Consider the following 20,454-nt stretch of genomic DNA (forward strand, 5'->3'; position numbering starts at 1 on the left):
CTAATGGACCCCCTCTCCATCAAAGGATAAATACGGGCTGAATGAGGTATTGGTACTGGTCCACATCTGGGTGTATTTTCATTGACGTGGAACAGCTGCACGCGTAGGCTGTCGGGACCCTGAGCCATGTCGTCCCAACTGTCTCATCCACGCCTCAGGAAGTCGCCTTCTGACTCTTCTTCTTCCTCTTCGTCATCCCCCGCCAACGAGGGCCTGAGGGTGAGCTGTCGGGTTGATTTGTAATCTCTTAGTACCAAATCCTAAACTTAATGCAATATATTTGTCACGTTTTCTTTGCATCCTGTGTAATTAATAGTGTGATAACGAATACCCTCTTTGTTGGCAACATGGACTTAAACTGCTGCGGTGTTTCATAACCTTGATTGAGTCAAGGCACATATTTTACATAACAAAAATGTCACAAAAGTAGACTGAAATAATGATGAGCTCAATTTATTTACTCAGTGCGAAGTCTGGGCCTGTTCAGTTGAACACAAAGCTAATATTATGTTGTATGAATGGCAATAGGTTCATTGTACCTTCTGCCATCCACTGGAAGAGCATTTAATAGTTCTGCCTGTCACTATACGTTGCTAGCACATATAGTGAATGTATTTATTGCTTTGTACAGCACTATGGTGCACTGTGCATGCTTTTAAAATGCTTAACAAATAAAGTTGATTTAATTGCACTGGAACAAAGATTTAATTTATTTTTTTTTATTATTTTTTTTTTTAAATGGTATTACATAAAAACCATTTGGCTTCAATAATTTCCAGTGGAACACCTGAGTGGTTGGAATCACTCTTTTAAAAAGGGCAAGAAACAAAGAAAAGCATTTGTGATTAAATAAAACGTATTAAATACAATGGCACGTCCGAAATCAAACATAATTAACGTGTAAATTCCACTTTTTTGTATACAGATATTTGACGTATCCGAGCTTCAGCCTGCCCATCATGATGTGTGAAATTAAACAACCAAGTAAATCTTTTGTCATCAATTTGAAAATGTGTCTGTGAGCGAGACCTTCCGCCAGAGTCCGAAATTAACACTCCAGTCGCCAAATTCGCCTGAATTATCTCAGAGCGCTACTCGCCACGTGGCGAGTGAATGTTTCTACCCGCGTACACAAACATACACGCACGGATCAGTGCAGCGGCGTGTGTGTACTGCAGCCAGTAATATTGGATATTGTAAGGTATTTCGGCCCCCTCAAATACAGACAACGCTGTGTTTACTCATTTGAAGAAGTACCACCCAAGTGATCATGTGGAAAGCAACAGGAAAAAAAGAAAAAAGGGGGGAAAAGTCCAGCCTGTCCCTCTCTGTTGCCAGCACAAGCAGCATTAGCAGCGGTGACACCAGTCCAAAGCAGCAACAAATGATTTAATATTTTGACTGGTAAAAAAATACACTTGGCAGGTGGATTTTTTTCATCTACCGGCCAACTTGTTAATTTTGGTCCCTGCCTTCCCCGCTTCCATGCCACCATTACATAACATTAATTAACATACATCATAATCACCCCCACACTGAGTTTCTCCATCCATGACCGTGATCAGTCAGGCTTTATGAAGCTCCAGAGCCACTTTCAAGCGAAGGGCCGACGAAAACCCTATCATGTAAAAGTCAAAAGGTAAGCAGAGTTGCAATGTTACTTTTAAAACAGTGTTACAAGTCTTAGCTTCTGATAACCGTCACACAATAAAACTGTTTGCCTAAGTCATCCACGTGCGGGTAGATATTGAACACCTATAGTTTTGTTTGACTTTTATTCACATTTTTTTCCCGGACATTTTGGGTTGAACTTGCAGACTGTGGAAACGTGACTAGAAAGAGACAAAAGTGTGGAATGAAAAAAGGATGTGGAGAGAGAGCGAAAGGGGTGATAAGTGCCGCAGAACGGAGGGGGAGGGAAGAGAAGCGCTTGGATCCACTTGTGGGAACTCACTCACAGTATTTATGAATGTTTATCTTCTCCCGCTCGTCCTGCGGGAAACATTTTCCACTGGGGAATAACTGGTCAGCAGTTAAGTGGTCCCGATGGGACGGAACGAGGACGAATCACATCACGTAGGCTCTTCTCAATCAGAGTCTGTTTATATGTGATATCCCTTTCATTTAAACCAGAGGCTCCTCTGAGTGCATCCGCTGTCTGCCGAAGCTCCAGAAGCCTAGTGAATGTCTTAGGGAAGATCTACAAGTGTTTACACACACTGGATTGTAGCTTCATGAGCGGTTTTGTTTTGTCCATGCATGCAAGTATCCAGTTCCACACGGAACAGCTAAAGCAATGACGGGCTGTCTGGTGTTTTGACCCACTTTTTGTTGCCATTAAGGGGACTGTCTAAGCGGGGTGCATACAGATTTTTAACATCTTAAATGACTTTTAAAATGTGAGAAATCACACACATGACGAGGAAACAAAATTGCAAGTATGCGATGTAATCGTGTGTGGTGTACTGGAGATGACCGCCACAGCACACGACACACATAATGATATCTCCACTGATAATCGTGAGGCCCCCCCACCCAAACCAGATGTCTGTTCCACTGCAAAATGAATCAAACTCTGGACATCCTGAAGGGAGCACATGACTCTTCTTCTCTCTCTTTGGGAAATCTGACCATAACTTCAGACATCTTGAGACCACCCACAGGCCTCTTGTGGCACAGCAGGCAGCCAACATTAGCACTGAGAATGTTTGTTGTAAAGACAGTATTTTGATGTCACCGATTGGTTTAAAGTTTTTTAAGTATATTTTTGTTTAAAAAAAAACAAAAAAAAAACAACAACAACAGTGTATGTATTAATATTTATTATTTTTATAGTCTTTTCTGTTCGATTTTTGTTTTACCTGCGGGTGTTTTTTTAAGTGCCCTTCAAAAAAAGGTTGAGTTGAGAATCCTTTTTTCAATGACCCCGATCATGGTCTCTAAACACTGAAAAAAAGTGTGTGTTACATGTTCAACGTAGACATCTGTGAGTCCGCATAGCTGAAATCAAATGCAAGCTCTCAGCACTGTTGTATCGATTGTGCTTAACAGCAAAATATGCCAACGCGGCGTATTCAGAAGTCACTCTTTGGGGGCGGGGGGATGATGCTTGTTCACAATAGAATGAAAATAATGCTGAATTATATGAAACAGCTTGGGCAGCACGGTAGCCTAGTAGCCAATTTGCTTCACAATCCTGAGGTCCTGGTTTTGAATCTCAGCTGCGGCTTTCCTGTGTGGAGTTTGCATGTTCTCCCTCTTATGTTGGATTTCATTCAAAATCAACTGCGTTCTTGACCTAGTCCCTCTACGGACTAGGACTTTCTAGGTACTACTGTGAAACACAATGTGAGGCTGGGGGTTTTGGGCACTTTGCTTTTTTGTAGATGGTCCAAATGGCATGAAGGGCTCCCGGACTATCCTGAAATCCATCTTGTTTTGGATGTCAATCAAAATCAACATAGTTCTTGACCTAGTGACGCCATGCAGCCGGGGTGAAGTCTATTCTTAACGCTTTCTGTGGGACAACCAAGAACTTCTGTGTATAAAAAAAGCTTCCAAAAGGTACAAAGGTTTCCTCAGCCATATACGGTCTTCCTTACATGCAGATCTAATTTTAACTGTCCAGATTTAAATTCCCCGTGACGTTGAATAATCAACAACAATCTTAACTGCGGGATGGCTGCTAGGATGTCACACTGTTCGCTGTTTAGCTTACTTAATCTTATGACTTTTATTTTACTTTATTGAGTCTTTTATGGCAAAATGTCCACGCTGCGGTTTAGGCTCTCATCGAGCATTTAACATTTGATGGCCCTTGAAGACAGGGCCTTTGGTATTGTGCGTCATACTACAGACTACAGAAAGTACGTAAGTCGTACTTAAGGAGGCCGTCGTGATAAATCCAACTGTGAAGGCCGCTATTGCAGCTATGGCCTTTTTTGGACGTGTTTACTTTAGGTTTATTTAAGGGCTCTTTCCTCTACGCTGTATTCACTGAGCTTGAATTTTCAAAGCTTTGCATGGAAGGACACGTCTCTAGTGTTGATTAATGGTAGTAGTGACGCTAATACAAACATGATCAAAACTACTAATAAACATCCCGACAGAGATGGCAAACACCATTTAAAAAAACAAAACATAAGCTTTAAAAGCATGAACTTTAGGAAATGCTCACATTTTACCTTTCATTTGATGAAAAATGAATCACATTTTTATGTAATTTCCTTTACACTTAATCTCACGCACAACTCCTGCCGTAAAGCATGTTATCCAAATTCAATATATGCAAAGTTTTAACACATTTCTCTTCTATTTCAGCATGAGCGACTATCTAGGTAGGCTTTATAGGTTTTAACTCACGCAAAATCAAGTCACATCTGCGAGCTGCAGCTGTCCTAATGGCCAGTCTCTTCGATTCTTTTCAGACTGAAGTCGTCTGGCGAGTCGGACGCCTCCAACGACACGACGAAAAACCACGCCGAGTCGTATTTCTCGCGGCGGGAGAACAGACTGTCAGCGAGGAAAAAGGCCGAAGAGGAGATAGCACACAATGATTATAAAAAGGCACGTGATTCTTGTTTCAAGTTCGATTTCAAGCGACTGCCAGGGTTGTTGGCGTGGGACAGGAGGGGTATTTGTGTTTGCCGATGTGTCTGCTGCATGTGCAACATACACAGATCCGCAATTCCTATTGACAAGTGTAATTTGAGTCAAAATTCAAGAGATCTTTAACTTTTTGTGCTATAAGTCTTTTGAACAAATAATGCCAGACACCTGAGAAGTGTTTTAAAAGTGTTTTGGTGTTTTTTAAATGCATAAATTGTCTCCTTTGTCAACGATGTATATTTTTGCAGATGTATGAAAAAGCTCTGGCCACCAATCAGAGGCTGAAGTCTAGGCTGGAAACCAGTAAGCAGGAATTGGTTGTGATAAAGGAGCAGCTGCAGAGAGCTCAGGTAACCTCCACACAGCAGCAGACAATTGGTGTATGATTCCTCTGACCTCTGTGTGAGTAAACTCTGCATTTAATGACCGCAATAACTATATTTTCTTGCAGCAGAAGGAGAAAAAGAGAGAATTGGGTTCCAACATGCTTGAAACAGAGAAAAGGGTACCAGACGTTATTGGAAACCTACAGAAATTGTGATGTGAAGTCCCTCTTGGAATCCTTGAGTTTCATGTTCTCATTTTGGGAATCTTAACATTTGAATGGGGGTGGGGGTGTAAAAAAAAAAAAAAAGTTAAAATTTAAAAATGTAAACCCCCACACCAGTTTTACTGAACAAATACTAAATTGGGTTGAAGTGTCTATCATAACAGGATGCCGAAAAATAACTCAAGGACCCATGCCAAAAAAACAGGAAATCGGACATTTTGGTTTGAAGGAGAAATTTTAGCCAAGTCCACACTCCGTGATGGACTCCTTTGATGAATTTGCCGCAAATACGCCCGAATTACAACCAGATATCCTCGAAAGATGGACGACACGAAATAGCCTAGCTATTTTTTTGCATATGCCATCTGATGGAATCAATGTTTGTTGATCATTTCAAGATTTTGGAAAGTTAAAAAAAGAATAATTAGCACCCAACACCAGTTTCACGAATAAACACGATGAAAAAGTCTCGATAATTTGGGCGAATTTGATGATCTCCCACTAGGGAGTTTGCCTAAATGAGGCCCAATAATAAGCATGGACAGATGGGCTAAGGTGAACTACAAAGATTTTTATTTTTTTTTACTTACACCTTCTAATGTGGGCGGAACGTGGCGTGGAAGTGTGACGTTCAATTCAAGGATTCACCATGAAAAGGGGAACTTTTTTTTTTTTTCATTCATCACTGTGCAATATGAATGAATACTGCCGCTTTTCAAGTGTATTTCTTTTTGCTCATAGGATAGTCGGAGTCTCAGGAAGAAAATATCTGACATGGAAGAACAAGTGAAGGTACAGTATACTTCATAATGTTATGTTTTCCAGTGTTTCCAAACGTTTATTAAGCCCAAGCACACATTTTACATTGGAAAAATCTGACGGCACACTACCCAAAAAAAAAAGTCACAAAAAGTATGACCACAGAAATAATTTCTTTAAAACACATTCACTGCCATTGACGGCTTTAGAAGTCAAATCGGCATGTTAACTGGGACGGCTGGCAGTGAATGAGTTTAATTGAAAACAAAGCTGATATACTCGCAGGAAGGATGACTTATTCTGTTGTATGAATAGCAGTTGGTGGATAGATAATTTTACCTTCTGCCATCTAAAAAGAGCATTTAATTGTTATGCATGTCACTATATATCACAGGATTAGATAGATGATAATGTAATGAAATTGTATAACTTCCCCGAGCACACAATATGATCTCCCACAGCACACTAGTGTGCCACGACACCCTGGTCTGGAGTCACTGACCCAACTGTTGTTATCAACCGTGTCGTCGTCCGTCTGACACGCCTTGTCGCCATTGTGCTCTTCGTGCTGTGACGCCAAAGCCCTTGGGATCCAGGCAACTATCTTAAACGTCCGCCGAACAAAAACCTCTGTGTTCTTCCGCGAATGAGAAGTCGACACAAACGTGGCAGCTCTGGTCTGAAAATAGGCCCGTAAAACAGAGCGGCAGTGTTGGGTTTCGAGAAATTCTATGTCGTCATGAGTGTATGCGTTGTTTTGTTTTTTTCCAAAAGAATTTATAAAGGAACAATGAGGAGTCAGTCTTAAATAGTTGAGCTGTCCATGTGTATAAAAGCCACATACATACCAACATATGTACAGTATACAATGAAAAACCTGTAAATATTTTTTTTTTTTTTGACAATGCAAAACGCGGCACGGTGGTCAAGTCATCAACAAAGCTGTCTGAAGACGTGATGGGTAGCATGGTGATCTAGTGGTGGCTCACAGTTCTGAGGTTCTCGATCAAATCTCGGCTGCGGCCTTCTTAGGAGGAGTTTGCATTTTGTGTTTTTTTCTCCCGTACTCCGACTTCCTCGCACCTTCCCAAAACATGACTGTTAGGTTAACTGTAAGACTGTAAATTGCCCATTGGTGTGAATGTGAGGGTGAATTCCTGTTTGTATATATGTGCCCTGTGATTGGGAAGCATTCCAAGTTGCACCCCACCCCGCCTCTTGCCGAAAGTTAAGATGAGTTGTATGCTTGTTTGCCTTTCCAGTATGCGCTCTGTGATTGGTTGGTCAGCTGGGACAGGCTCCAGCTCACTACCACCTCTCACTACCACCATTAATGCCTACAAGTGCTATAAAACACGGATGAAATCATTTTCATCCTGTGGACTGTTTGTTAGTCGTTGTCACGCACCTGTCTGTCCATATAGACATATTGACTACCTGCTACCTTTTTTGCTTCCACTAATTTGGCAAATGAATGATTACATCTCATTTGAATGTTTTTTTTTAAAGGGCTGCATTGTGTTTTGTTTCATTTGCTGCGTTCTTTCCTGCTCAGGTAAAAGCAGAACTTCACACGGAAAACCAAAGACTGAAGGATGAAAACGGAGCGCTGATCCGCGTCATCACCAAATTATCCAAGTGATTTAATCCAAGCTGAACAGATGGCTGAGTACTGGATCCCTGCTACCCGTTTTATGTCTCATGATAACAACACAGGTGATCCCTCCGATTCATTTTTTTTTTTTTTTTGTCAGATGGCTAAATCATGATACACGTGTAAAGACATGATCGACGGCAAATCATTCCAGAACATAAACTCAAATGATATCCATCACCATGGAAACTGTGACCTATGTAGTCCATATGCAATAAATATGGATGTCATGCTTTTAACTTGTAGTGTGATGTCACAATTCCCATCTAAATCTGCGATTAAGACCCCATACAACACATACAAGATGTGAAGAAATTACACTGTTCTCACGCACAGCACAAGCAGACTTACCGTATGTGTATTATGTAGTTCATTTTTGTATTGTACATGTTTTACTGTATTATAATTCTATTTAAGTCCAAATGAGTGCTCTGTTATTACCTTATATGTGGGTTCACGGTGCCACCTAGTGACCAATAATGAAAATGCATCCTCCATTCCATACTTTTACTGTACCGTTCAAGTTCATGTTTATATTTACTTGATTTTTAAATAATAAAATAAATGAACAAATCATGCACAACATTGGCTATTGCTTCATTAAAATAGGAATTATTCCCACTGTCACCACATCATAAAATCGTAAATAACTATAGGCTACAGAAAAGTCTGGGAGTTAGTGACATTGTAGCACCCAAAACGGAACTAAATTTAAAAAAACGACTCACCATTTGAAGAATAATTGGAAGACACTCACACAACGGAGAATAATGGTTGGTAAACCTCTTTGATCATTTTTATGCTAGTAGACATTGCTCGTCAGCTACATGCTATTTTCGTTTGCATCTGCCTGGATGTCTGTTTTTAATATTGCTTACTGCAATAAATCATATTGATCATATCGCAACAACCAGGCATTGCACGGCCCTTTTTTGCAGTACGTTCCTTTTTTGGGCTCTAAGGTTATCATAAGGCGACAAACAAACGAACAAAGAAAACGGAAAACACAAACGCTAATTGAGTTCAAGTCACACGAATTTTGCTGAGGTCTCGCGTTACTTTGGTTTACTATTGTGGCACTTTTTTTCTTTTTTCTTTAAATTATGGGACAAAATAGGACATTGTGGGACAACAATGGGTCATAATGAGATTCGCTAAAGACTTCATGTGATTTTTTTTTCAGAAATATTTCAGAAGGAGGAGTTTCGATGCTCACCAAGCTCAAATCTCACGAGGTTTTCTGAAGTATCGCGTTCTTCACGTGACTTAATCAAAAATAATGAGACACAAGAGGGAGCATAAAAGGGGACATTAATGGACACTACAGGAAAATGGAACATAAAAAAAAATAAAATAAAGGAAAATTAAATATAATAGCGGACGCTATGGGGCAATACAGAAAATAATGGGTGACATTAACAGACAATAAAGGACAAAATGGGTTATAATGGGACACAATGCGACAATTAGATTTGGTAAAGCCTCGTGTTACTTCATGTTTTTCTGGGGCATATTTTTCATTATGGAACTATGGTACATGATGGGACATTATGGGACAAATTGGAACATACTGGACATTATAGGAGACTATGGTTAATGGTGGGACATAATGGGAGACATTATGGAACAAAGTGGGATATAATAGGGGATTTTATTGGACAGTTTGGTACAAATGGGACATTTGTTTCTCATCAATTTCTGATTTTTTTGGGCTTATGTTTCTTCATGATCCGTTTTTTTAACCACTTCCACTGCATTCTATCATTTATAGGCAGAAACCTAAAGGACAGCTGTAACAGAATGGGTAGCATGGCAGCATATTAATCATACATCCAATCTGTGAAGCATATTTTCTTCAGCTGTTTTATTATCAAAAAAATGACACAAGGACACAAAACACAACATAATAACATTGTTGGCAAACATGCTAGTATTTACATTTTGTTGTACAACATACATACTTGCTGTAGCCTATTAACAAATGAGCTCGATGGACGCAAACCGTGGGCGATTCCCGCGACAAAATGGTCGGCGCAAAAAGCGTAAGGCAGCGCTTTTAGGCTATTGCTTTAGCGTGAATCTCTAGTGCGACATCTAGTCTTGTTTTTGTTTTGGTTGGTGTTTTGGGCTCTTTGGCTTTTGATAAGAAGAGCGTTTCAGTAACGACCATGAAACGCTACAAGGCATGCTACATTCCGCCACTTGTTTTGTTTAGTTTTTTGGGGGAAGGTGGCGCAAGCAAAATGGCCCTGGACACGTCTCAAGATGTCTATAAACGTTTAAAGTACTTGCCAGGAAAACTTTGAGCTTGGAAAGTGTACAACTCTTAATTACCGAGAAATAAATCAGTTTGCGGGACAACAGCTAAATTAAAACTGTTTCTTTTGTTTGTTCCGATCCGACTAGCTCACTTAAGCTTCGCATACGCTGTTGAATTTGCATGTGTTGTCTCAACATTCGGGTTTGTGTTGTTGCATTTAAGTCCTGTAGATGCTGATGATGTAATTTCAAAACTGGTGCCAACAGCCCCTCCTTGAGCCGTCACCTTATCGTGGTGGAGGGGTTTGTGTGTCCCAATGATCCGAGGAGCTAAGTTGTCTGGGGCTTTATGCCCCTGTCAGGGTTACCCATGGCAAATAGGTCCTAGGTGAAGGACCAGACAAAGCACGGCTCAAAGACCCCTTCTGATGACGACAAAAAATGGACTCAGGTTTCCCTTGCACGGACGTGGGTCACCCCTCTGGAGCCAGACCTAGAGGTGGGGCTCGAAGGCAAGCACCTGGTGGCCGGGCCTGGCCCCATGGGGCCTGGCCGGGCACAGCCCGAAAGGCTAACGTGGGTCCCCCTTCCCATGGGCTCACCACTTGTGGGAGGGGCCACCGGGGTCGGGTGCGGTGCGAGGCCGAAGGCAGGGACCTTGGCGATCCGATCCCCAGCTACAGAAGCTGGCTCTCAGGACATGTCACCTCTCTGGCAGGGAAAGAGCCCGAGCTGGTGTGTGAGGTCGAGAAGTTCCGACTAGATATAGTCGGACTCGCCTCCACGCACAGCTTGGGCTCTGATACCAGTCCTCTCGAGAGGGGTTGGACTCTCTTCCACTCTGGAGTCGTTCTACGTTCCTACCCTCACCTATGGTCACGAGCTGTGGGTCGTGACCGAAAGAACAAGATCCCGGATACAAGCGACCGAAATGAGTTTCCTCCGCAGGGTGTCCGGGCTCTCCCTTAGAGATAGGGTGAGAAGCTCGGTCATCTGGGAGGATCTCAGAGTAGAGCCGCTGCTCCTCCACATCGAGAGGAGCCAGGTGAGGTGACTGGGGCATCTGATTCGGATGCCTCCCGGACGCCTCCCTGGTGAGATGTTCCAGGCGTCTCCCACCGGGAGGCGACCCCGGGGACGACCCAGGACACGCTGGAGAGACTACATCCTACGGCTGGCCTGGGAATGCCTCGGGATCCCCCCGGAAGAAATGGATGAAGTGGCTGGGGAGAGGGAAGTCTGGGCGTCCCTGCTAAAACTACTGCCCCTGCGACCCGACCTCGGATAAGCGGTAGAAAATGGATGGATGGATGGATGGAGGGTGCCAACAGTAGAAAAAGTCTAGTGCGTCAAATGACGCTAACAACAAAACAATGCTAATCTCTTATTGTTTGTGCCTCAATGTGTGCCACAAACTCAAAGATATAGTAGCGTAGTAGCAGAGCATCCGATCTAGCCACTTTAACACTTGTTAAATAAGATGATCTAGCCTTAGGGGGTTGGATCTCCTCGTTGTTTCCACCTATACTTTACGTCATAATGTTCATTAGCCACTTGTTGGATTTGCTAGCATCACATATTTTAACAGAAATTAGAAGTTTTTGTGGCGGTGTGCAAACAATCTATGGAAATTGTATGACTGTGAAAGATAAGGAATGCAGCCCCAGAATTGGGATAGGATTAGCTAGATTTACACTGCAGGTTCAAGTGCCCAATTCCAATTTAATTCATTTATCAGTTTTTTGTGACGTTTATCTGATATGACTGCATTTACATTCACCAAACACATTAACCTGCATGCGCAGACGCCAATAAACATGTTAGTAACTCCACAAGTGTCAACACCGGGCAGTGACCACAGAGTAACTAAACAATAATACAGTGGTACCTCAAGTTTTTCAAGATATGAGCCGTTGCTCGGGCAATTTTTTGTCTTGAGTTGCTAGCAAAAATTTGAGGTATGAGCGCTAGATGGTGACAGCAAGCAGCAGTTTAGCAGTGAACAATTCTTCAAAAAAAAGGGGCCAAATGCTTGCTTCATGCTGTTTATTGCCACTCCCAGCTGGTTTACTGGAAAATTAAACATAAAACAAAGAGAATTACACATTATGTATTTAACCAAATTGAGTAACTTTGCCTTACGAAAGTCTGCTAGCTTAATACAAACATACAATGTAAAACGCCATACACAGGCTAATGAAACGAGCATCGAAATGGTGGTACTTAAACCTTTAAACCAATGGTCCCCAACCACTAGGGCATTAGGAACCTGGCACATATTTCAACTGTGGTACTTGAGAGCAAAAAAAAAAAAAAAAAAAAAAAAAAAATCAGAATTGTGTCACTTGAACCATGCAGTGTAAATCCTGGTGACAACACCTTTGTAGCGAGATTTGTGTATGCTGTAAACTCAGCGTTTGTGAAATTATGGTTGATTGGTTCAGCGACCACCAATCATTGTCGCTGAAAACAATTTTCAGACTTACAGTACATGTACCTGCCAAACCCAATCCCCCAAATACACACAAGTGAGTATTTGCGAGCAACAGTATGGGTTCATGCCGAGAAAGAGTACCACAGATGGATTATTTGCCTTGAGGATGTTGATGGAAAAGTACAGAGAAGGTCAGAAGGAGCTACATTGTGTCTTTGTCGATCTAGAGAAAGCCTATGACAGAGTACCCAGAGAGGAACTGTGGTACTGCATGCGGAAGTCTGGAGTGGCAGAGAAGTATGTTAGAATAATACGAGGGCAGCAGAACAGTGGTGAGGTGTGCTGTAGGTGTGACAAACGAATTTAAGGTGGAGGTGGGACTGCATCAGGGATCAACCCTGAGCCCCTTCCTGTTTGCAGTGGTGATGGATAGGCTGACAGATGAGGTTAGACTGGAATCCCCGTGGACCATGAGGTTTGCATATGACATTGTGATCTGCAGTGAAAGCAGGGAGCAGGTGAAGGAACAGTTAGAAAGATGGAGGCGTGTACTGAAAAGCAGAGGAATGAAGATTAGCCGAAGTAAGACAGAAAATATGTCCATGAATGAGAGGGGTGGTGGGGGAAGAGTGAGGCTACAGGGAGAAGAGATAGCAAGGGTGGAGGACTTTAGATACTTGGGGTCAACCGTCCAGAGCAATGGTGAGTGTGGTCAGGAAGTGAAGAAATGGGTGCAAGCAGGTTGGAATGGGTGGAGGGAGGTGTCAGGTGTGTTATGTGACAGAAGAGTCTCTGCTAGGATGAAGGGCAAAGTTTATCAAACAGTGGTGTGGCCAGCCATGATGTACGGATTAGAGACAGTGGCACAGAAGAGACAACAGGAAGCAGAGCTGGAGGTGGCGGAAATGAAGATGTTGAGGTTCGCTCTCGGAGTGATAGGTTGGATAATATTAGAAATGAGCTCATCAGAGGGTCAGCCAAGGTTCGATGTTTTGGAGACAAAGTTAGAGAGAGCGGACTTCGATGGTTTGGACACGTCCAGAGGAGAAATAGTGAGTATATTGGTAGAAGGATGATGAGGATGGAGCTGCCAGGCAAGAGAGCTCGAGGAAGACCAAAGAGAAGGTTGATGGATGTCAGGAGGGAAGACATGAGGGCAGTTGGTGTTCGAGAGGAGGATGCAGGAGATAGGCTTACATAGAAAAGGATGACGCACTGTGGCGACCCCTAAAGGGACAAGCCCAAAGGAAAAAAAGAAGTATGTATGCTCAGTTTAAGGTGAGTCAGGTTTTACATCCATGCGGTCGTTTCAGTTGGCACAATAACAGTGTAACTGCCTACTTCTTGTTGACATTCACTCAGTTTTGAAACAGATGTTGAACAGTCAAAGCATCCACCATTCAATCTAAATGCATAGATGGGCAAGCCACCTTGGTGACATGAACAATACGATTCTATAGCAGACCTAAAACCTACTATTCCACCGCTGTTTGCAAATTGATGCCATGATACGTGAGATGTGCAAAGCCGTTGACATGTGGGCAAAGCATGCTCTACCAATTAAAACCAAGCTTTAATTCAGCTCAGACTTCAGTCTAGAAGAATCTTGAAAGAAAATCAAGTCAGGTCACTCGGTAAGCAGACACTAATATGCGAGATGGGATGCCTTGAAACCCAAACTGAATCTATTCTACTGAGTCTTTTGCTGAGCAGCTTTCCTGACAAGTTGGGTTAGGTCATGCAAAGTTTCAGTAATTGAACGAAGGGCTTCAATGGTTAGTTGGCTTTCCAGGTTACTTCTTGGCCGCCAAGGAGGCAAGCTGACCGTCGATGTCCTCCTCCGGTTGCAAAGGGTGCCACTGGGCAATGGGGCGGCGTGGGTTGGCCAGCATGTCGGACCAGTGCTTAAGACCTAGCCCGGTGGACTTGCTGCCCACAAAGATCTTGCCGATTGCGTCGTTCTTGCCGATCTTGTCGTAGTCGAATACCGTAACGGCCACGAGGATTTTCTGCAATTAATATGAATGTGACGTGTCATTAAAACACTCACCAGACACCAACACCAGTGGTTCTCAAACTAGGGTACCCGAATCCCTGGGTGTCCTGCGAGCTGTAGCTTGGGAAGTCCCAAAATAATTTGCAATAAATTATCACAGGAGTCTATGGGAAAAGATTTTTGCACCACAGACCGGGAATACAATACAAAATCAGACATTTCTCATCATTAACTATCTAATATTTATCTTGCTCATTTAAAAATAGATAAACAGGTAGCTGAGATTTAAAGCTGTAACTTCAACACTGTGAGGCAGACATGGCAGTCACTAGTCCCTCCTGTAAATGAACCTTGTTGAAATTGGTAATTACGTTCCTTTGTTTAACCAGGTAAGGAAATTGAGAACAGTTTCTCATTTACAAAGCCAACCGGGACCCATAAACACTTTGAGAGTGGACAGTCAGAGGTGGAATTCAAACTGCCAAGCTTTTGGTCAGTGGACGACCTGCTCCAGCAAATGAGCCACAGCCACCCTGTACTACTTGTACTTGTCCTTTGGGTCACAAGCGCTCTATGTGTACTAGTATCCTGCAATTGAAGAATCGAGTTTGACATCGACTGTACCTGCATCTGTTCCAGTGGGATTTCAAAGCTGAATGATTCATTGTAGTATGGGTTAAGGGTGTTCTTTTTCACCGTTGTCTTCTTCTTCTTCAGACGCTTACCCCCCTGCAGCAGCTGGATCTTCACATATGGGTCTGCGAAAGAACAAGTTAGCAATCATCAGTATTGTACCTAAATGAGTTAACAAAATAAAATTTTATGAACTTGTTCGTATTTTGGGCTAACATGAACTGATTGTAGTGTATTTCTGCCTGAGGAACATTCTTGAGCATGCACTCATTCTGACATCTGTGAACGGTTTTTGAACGGCAGTTCATTTTTGTTCCATACAGTGCCAGTATGAGTCAAGCCATCACGTGTGACCTTAGCCAATCAAGTCTGCATTTCAGACGGTAATCATGAATGCGCATAGACTAAAGACGAACTCCATCAAACCGCAGTCTTCCACATGACTACTGTCCAATACACTAACGAGGATTGCTTTCCAGCTCCTTGACCTAGTGGGGAGCAGGCCTCACTGTTCCTGAACGCATTCTGGTAAATGCCAGCTAACCAGACGTTTTGCCGGTCCTGTCAGCAGCAGTTTCCTCAGTGTAGTGGTTATCACATTCGCCTATCATGCGAAAGGTCACCAGCTTGAGACTGGGTGGAAACAACTTATTTATTCGTCTCTTGCTTGCTTGTCAGCAGTGTTGTACTTGTTTTCCGGGCCTGTTAAAAGGTTGAAGAAACACAACAGTTTCCATCGTGTAGCGGTTATCACATTCACCATACACATACACACACACACACACACACACACACACACACACAATTGAATTCATTGTTTGAAGCCCTCACCCAGGCTTGAAACCCTAATTTGAAACCCGAAGCCTGGCTTGAAATCTTTGTTTGAAACCCCTATTTGAAACCCCAACCTTCGTTTGAAAGCATAACACAGGCTTGAAACCCTAGTATGTACCTTAATATGAAACACTAACCTTGATTTGAAGCCCTCACCCAGGCTTGAAACCCTAATTTGAAACCCAAAGCCTGGCTTGAAATCTTTGCTTGAAAGCATAACACAGGCTTGAAACCCTAGTATGTACCCTAATATGAAACACTAACCTTGATTTGAAGCTCTAACCCTGCCTTGCAACCCTAATTTTAAAACTAAGCCAGGCTTGAAACCCTAACACGAACCCTAATATGAAATCCTAAACTTTATTGCAGACCTAATCCTGGTTTGAAACCCTAACTCAAACCCCTAAAATTGTCTTGCAACCTTAATTTCAGAATGAGTGTTAAAACCCAAAGTGCTTTTCCATACAAATATTTACTAGACTACAGCACATTCCCACTTGCATACAAATTTGGATTATGTTGCCACCTTAGGGACATGAACTCCTTGGTACATCAAGGAGCCACTGCATTGGTGTTTGTGATAATCGTCTCCCTACCGGATAATCCACAGGCATCCATCTTTTTCAGGTTCTTGGCCTCCAGTATGCAGACAGTGAGTTTCCCGGCAGTGGGGACGTAACGCAGGGAGATGCAGATGTCCCCCAGTTTCTCAGGCTGAAACAGCACAGATGCCAGAGTCGTCAGCTATGAATTTTAAACTTTAATTAAGAATAATGAACCAATGTTAGAAATCATGTCTTCAGTCAGTGCCAGGACCAGCTGTGCTGCTTCTCCGTCAACAGGTCAACTAACAATTTTGAAATCTCTCATCCAGTGTGGTAGTGCCTCAGTGTAAAAATTATTTAAATAAGACATTGTCTTTATAGAAATAATTGGGTTTCACAGTGTTAAATAAAACACATACACAAAGCAGAATTGTTGAAATTTCTGCAGATTTATTAAAAAAGAAAAACTGAAATATCACACAGCCATAAGTATTCAGAGCCTTTGCCTTTGCTCAGTATTTAGTAGAAGCACGCATTTGAGCTAATACAGCTATGAGTCATTTTGTTTTTCACACCTGGATTTGGGGATCATCTGCCATTCCTCCTTGCTGATCCTCTCCAGTTCTGTCAGGTTGGATGGTGGACGTTGGTGGGCAGCCATTTTCAGGTATTTCCAGAGATGCTCAATTGGGTTTAAGTCAGGGATCTGGCTGGGCAATTCAACAACAGTCATGGAGTTGTTCTGAAGCCACGCCTTTGCTATTTTAGCTGTGTGCTTAGGGTCATTGTCTTTTTTGAAGGTGAACCTTCGGCCCAGTTTGAGGTTCTGAGCACTCTGAAGAAGGTTTTCGTCCAGGATATCCCTGTACTTGGCCGCATTCATCGTTTCTTCGACTGCAACCAGTTTACCTGTCCCTGCAGCTGAAAAACACCCCCACAGCATGTTGCTGCCACCACAATGCTTCGTTGTTGGGACCGTATTGTACAGGTGATGAGCGGTGCCTGGTTTTCTCCACACATGCTACTTAGAATTAAGGCCAACAATTTCTATCTTAGTCTCATCAGACCAGAGAATCTTATTTATCCCCATCTTGGAGTCCTTCAGGTGTTTTTTTTTTTTTTTTAGCAAACTCCATGCAGGCTTTCATGTGTCTTGCACTGAGGTGAGGCTTCCGTCGGGCCACTTTGCCAAAAAGCCCTGACTGGTGGAGAGCTGCAGTGATGGTTGACTTTCTAGAACTTTCTCCCATCTCCCGACTGCATCTCTGGAGCTCAGCCACAGTGATGTTTGGGTTCTTCTTTAACTCTCTCACCAAGGCTCTTCTCTCCCAATTGCTCAGTTTGGCCAGACGGCCAGCTCTAGGAAGGGTTGTGATCGTCCCAAACGTCTTCCATTTCAGGATTATGGAAGCCACTGTGCTCTTAGGAACCTTAAATGCAGCAGATGTTTTTTTTTGTAACCTTGGCCAGATCTGCTTGTTGCCATAATTCTGTCTCTGAGCTCTTCAGGTAGTTCCTTTGACCTCATGATTCTCATTTGCTCTGACATGCACTCTGAGCTGTAAGGTCTTACATAGACAGGGGTGTGGCTTTCCTAATCTAGTCCAATCAGTATAATCAAACACAGCTGGACTCCAATGAAGGTGTAGAAACATCTTAAGGATGATCAGAAGAAATGGATAGCACCCGAGTTAAATATATGAGTGTCACAGCAAAGGGTCTGAATACTTATGGTGGTGTGATATTTCAGTTTAATTTTTTAAATAAATAAATAAATATATATATATATATATATATATATATATATATATATATATATATATATATATTACATTTTTAGTTAGCTGCCCATTTCTGCAAATTTGTCTGTGAGCGAGCCTTTATGAATTTCACTGCATAGTGCCATAACGGTGGGACTAATTTACATAATACAGGACTAATACAGGCACGATCGTGTCAAAGGCAAAAGGTAAGATGAGCTACTGTGTTAGCATAGGTTAGCATTCAGTGTACTGTGTCTGATAACTGGCACATACACGAATGTCCAGAAAAGTTGTGTTTAGCAATGTTCCCTCTGCATGCACCACATGGACAGATCCACTTATCTAATTAATAATGTGTAATTTGGCGGCTTGGTGATGAAGTGCTGCCCACACGAGTGAAAATGTTTGTCTATATAGTAGATCACTTTTCTCTTCAGAATCTGGGCTATTTGAGAACAAGAAACTGCTCACCTAGTTTCAAAACTCTAGCTCAGCCCCCTATTGTGATGGTGACGAAACCTGGACTGAGTAATTCAAACTAAGTCTTACAAGTGGATGTTATCCTTTGTGTAGTTTGTTATGAATTACTTTTTAATAAAACACCTGGGGATTGTATTAAGCTGTGGGACAAAAATGCACAATATACCTCATTTTAAATTGAACTTGAACTCAGTTACAAAACAATGACATAATTTCTGTTTGCGTGGACACCTCCTCTTGATCGGCGCTCTCCAGGTCCCGCCACTCCTCGATGGGACGCCCGAGGTCGATGGTGTTCATGGGCAGCTTCACCTCGCCGATGACGTCGTGCTTGGAGAAGCGATCGTAGTCGAAAACGGACATCACCAAAGTTTTGCCACCGAGCTCTTCGTAGGGCACCTGCCGTTGTGAACAAAAATCAGCATTTAAGGAACCATTGCAGAGATAATACAAGTAATGAATAAAGCCTCTAAAAACAGGCAAGATCAATGTATTCGGTGTTTAAATTTGGGGAATTTGACTAGCTGCCAGCAAATCGCACGGCACGTATACACAAACAAGCATTCACATTCACATTGAGACCTGTGGACAATTCAGAGTTATCAATGAACCTAGCAAGTATGTTTTGGAAAGAGGGAGGAAGCCATGCAAACACCGGTAGAACATACACCTGGGTGTTTTAATTGATGATCAGCTTTCTTTTGGATGTCATGTAGAAGGCCTGATCAAAAAATCTAAGCTGAAACTGAACAACTTTATACGAATACGAATTGTTAGAACCACGCATACACATTTTTGACAGCTAGTTCACTCTTAGGCCTACTTCCCAATGTTTATTTGGCTACATCATTAGAAGCCAGAGTACTTATCATGTACATTCCCAAGAATTGTATTTGCTTAATGTTGCAGAAGTTTGCACTGTATTACACAGCATTTTATGCATGCTGCACCTGATGGTTGGAATTCACTTCAGAGGCGGAACACATTAAAACTGTACTTACTACTACTACTTTAACAGAGTAGTAGTAGTATAACGTGTCTTGAAGCATCCATCCATCCATTTTCTAAAGTGCTTGTGCTCATTAGAGTCGCAGGTGAGCTGTGACCTATCCCAGCCTACTTTGGGCAAGAGGCACTGTAAATCCTGGGCTGGGGTGTAGACAAACAACCATGTATGCTGACATTTGCATTTATGAACAATTTAGAGCAAGTGTGTCAAACTCAAGGCCCGGGGGCCAGATGCGGCCCGCCACATCATTTTATGTGGCCCGTGAAAGCAAATCATGCTTGTCAACTACTGTGATTTTTGCTAAAAGATGTACCCATATTACAAATTGTCATAATAATGAACAATAATGTTGAGATATTGCATTTTTCTCTTACCAAACCCGTCTTCTACAGTAACTTAAACAATACTTGAACAAGCTATTATCCTTGTCTTCTGATTTCAAACCTAGTTATCCCTCAATTTGTTGTGTAATGGTAATAATATGTTTTGGTGATGAAACATTTGTAGGATTTCACTGTTCTAATGGCCCTCTGAGTGAAATCATAACTTCAATGCGCCCCGAGACAAAAAATAGTTTGACACCCCTGATTTAGTTAGGGTTAGGGTTAGGGTTAACCTAACATGCATGTTTTTGGAATGTAGGAGGAACCCAGAGTACCTGTAGAAAACCCACACAGGACAGCCTGAGCCAAGATTCAAATTGAAAACCTCAGAACCATTGAAAACCACCGAACCATTCCACCAGGCTGCCCAAACGTAGAAGTAAAAAAATACTTACACCTCAAGTTGGAAAATTAAACAAAAAACTGTAGAATTGAGTGTAGCAGGGTGGACTATTGGTTAGTACCTCTGCCTCTAATATTCTGAGATTCGGGGTGCAAATCTCGGCACCAGCCTTCCTGTGTGGAGTTTGCATGTACTTCCCATGCT

General features: G+C 42.3%; 2 protein-coding genes across 9 annotated transcripts in view; one reads left to right on the top strand and one right to left on the bottom strand.

The window, feature by feature from the left end:
- LOC133483645 (protein phosphatase 1 regulatory subunit 12B-like) lies at window positions 1-18,005 on the top strand. Of its 5 annotated transcripts, none has more exons than XR_009790168.1 (8): window positions 1-219; window positions 4,321-4,337; window positions 4,428-4,566; window positions 4,857-4,958; window positions 5,060-5,113; window positions 5,900-5,950; window positions 7,473-7,633; window positions 14,978-18,005. XR_009790168.1 is itself a non-coding variant. In XM_061785130.1 (7 exons), exons 1-7 carry the CDS (start codon window positions 127-129, stop codon window positions 7,557-7,559), a joined length of 543 nt encoding a protein of 180 aa, XP_061641114.1. In that variant the 5' UTR covers window positions 1-126; the 3' UTR covers window positions 7,560-7,994. The 5 variants fall into 5 exon arrangements, 3 of the variants coding, with proteins under 3 accessions (XP_061641114.1, XP_061641115.1, XP_061641116.1); XR_009790167.1 differs by having other exon boundaries at window positions 16,355-18,005; XM_061785130.1 differs by lacking the exon at window positions 14,978-18,005 and having other exon boundaries at window positions 7,473-7,994.
- LOC133483644 (synaptotagmin-2-like) overlaps window positions 9,204-20,454 on the bottom strand; it is a 27,809-nt gene continuing 16,558 nt past the window's right edge. For all 4 annotated transcript variants that reach the window (XM_061785129.1, XM_061785125.1, XM_061785126.1 and 1 more), the window contains exons 6-9: window positions 18,747-18,914; window positions 16,324-16,441; window positions 14,885-15,018; window positions 9,204-14,273 (exon numbers count right to left, since the gene is read on the bottom strand). In XM_061785129.1, coding sequence (XP_061641113.1) covers window positions 14,058-14,273; window positions 14,885-15,018; window positions 16,324-16,441; window positions 18,747-18,914 — 636 coding nt within the window. In that variant the 3' untranslated portion in view covers window positions 9,204-14,057. The remainder of the gene's footprint in view (window positions 14,274-14,884; window positions 15,019-16,323; window positions 16,442-18,746; window positions 18,915-20,454) is intronic.

The sequence above is a fragment of the Phyllopteryx taeniolatus genome, chromosome 9 (assembly GCF_024500385.1).
Source record: "Phyllopteryx taeniolatus isolate TA_2022b chromosome 9, UOR_Ptae_1.2, whole genome shotgun sequence".
NCBI lineage: Eukaryota > Metazoa > Chordata > Actinopteri > Syngnathiformes > Syngnathidae > Phyllopteryx > Phyllopteryx taeniolatus.

Bases quoted from the DNA above. Each gene is read 5' to 3' on its own strand.
- LOC133483645 (XM_061785130.1), top strand. From the start codon at position 127: ATGTCGTCCCAACTGTCTCATCCACGCCTCAGGAAGTCGCCTTCTGAC. The intron at 4,959-5,059 runs GTAACCTCCACA...ATTTTCTTGCAG, and splicing joins AGCAGCTGCAGAGAGCTCAG to CAGAAGGAGAAAAAGAGAGA. The intron at 5,114-5,899 runs GTACCAGACGTT...TTTTGCTCATAG, and splicing joins TGCTTGAAACAGAGAAAAGG to GATAGTCGGAGTCTCAGGAA.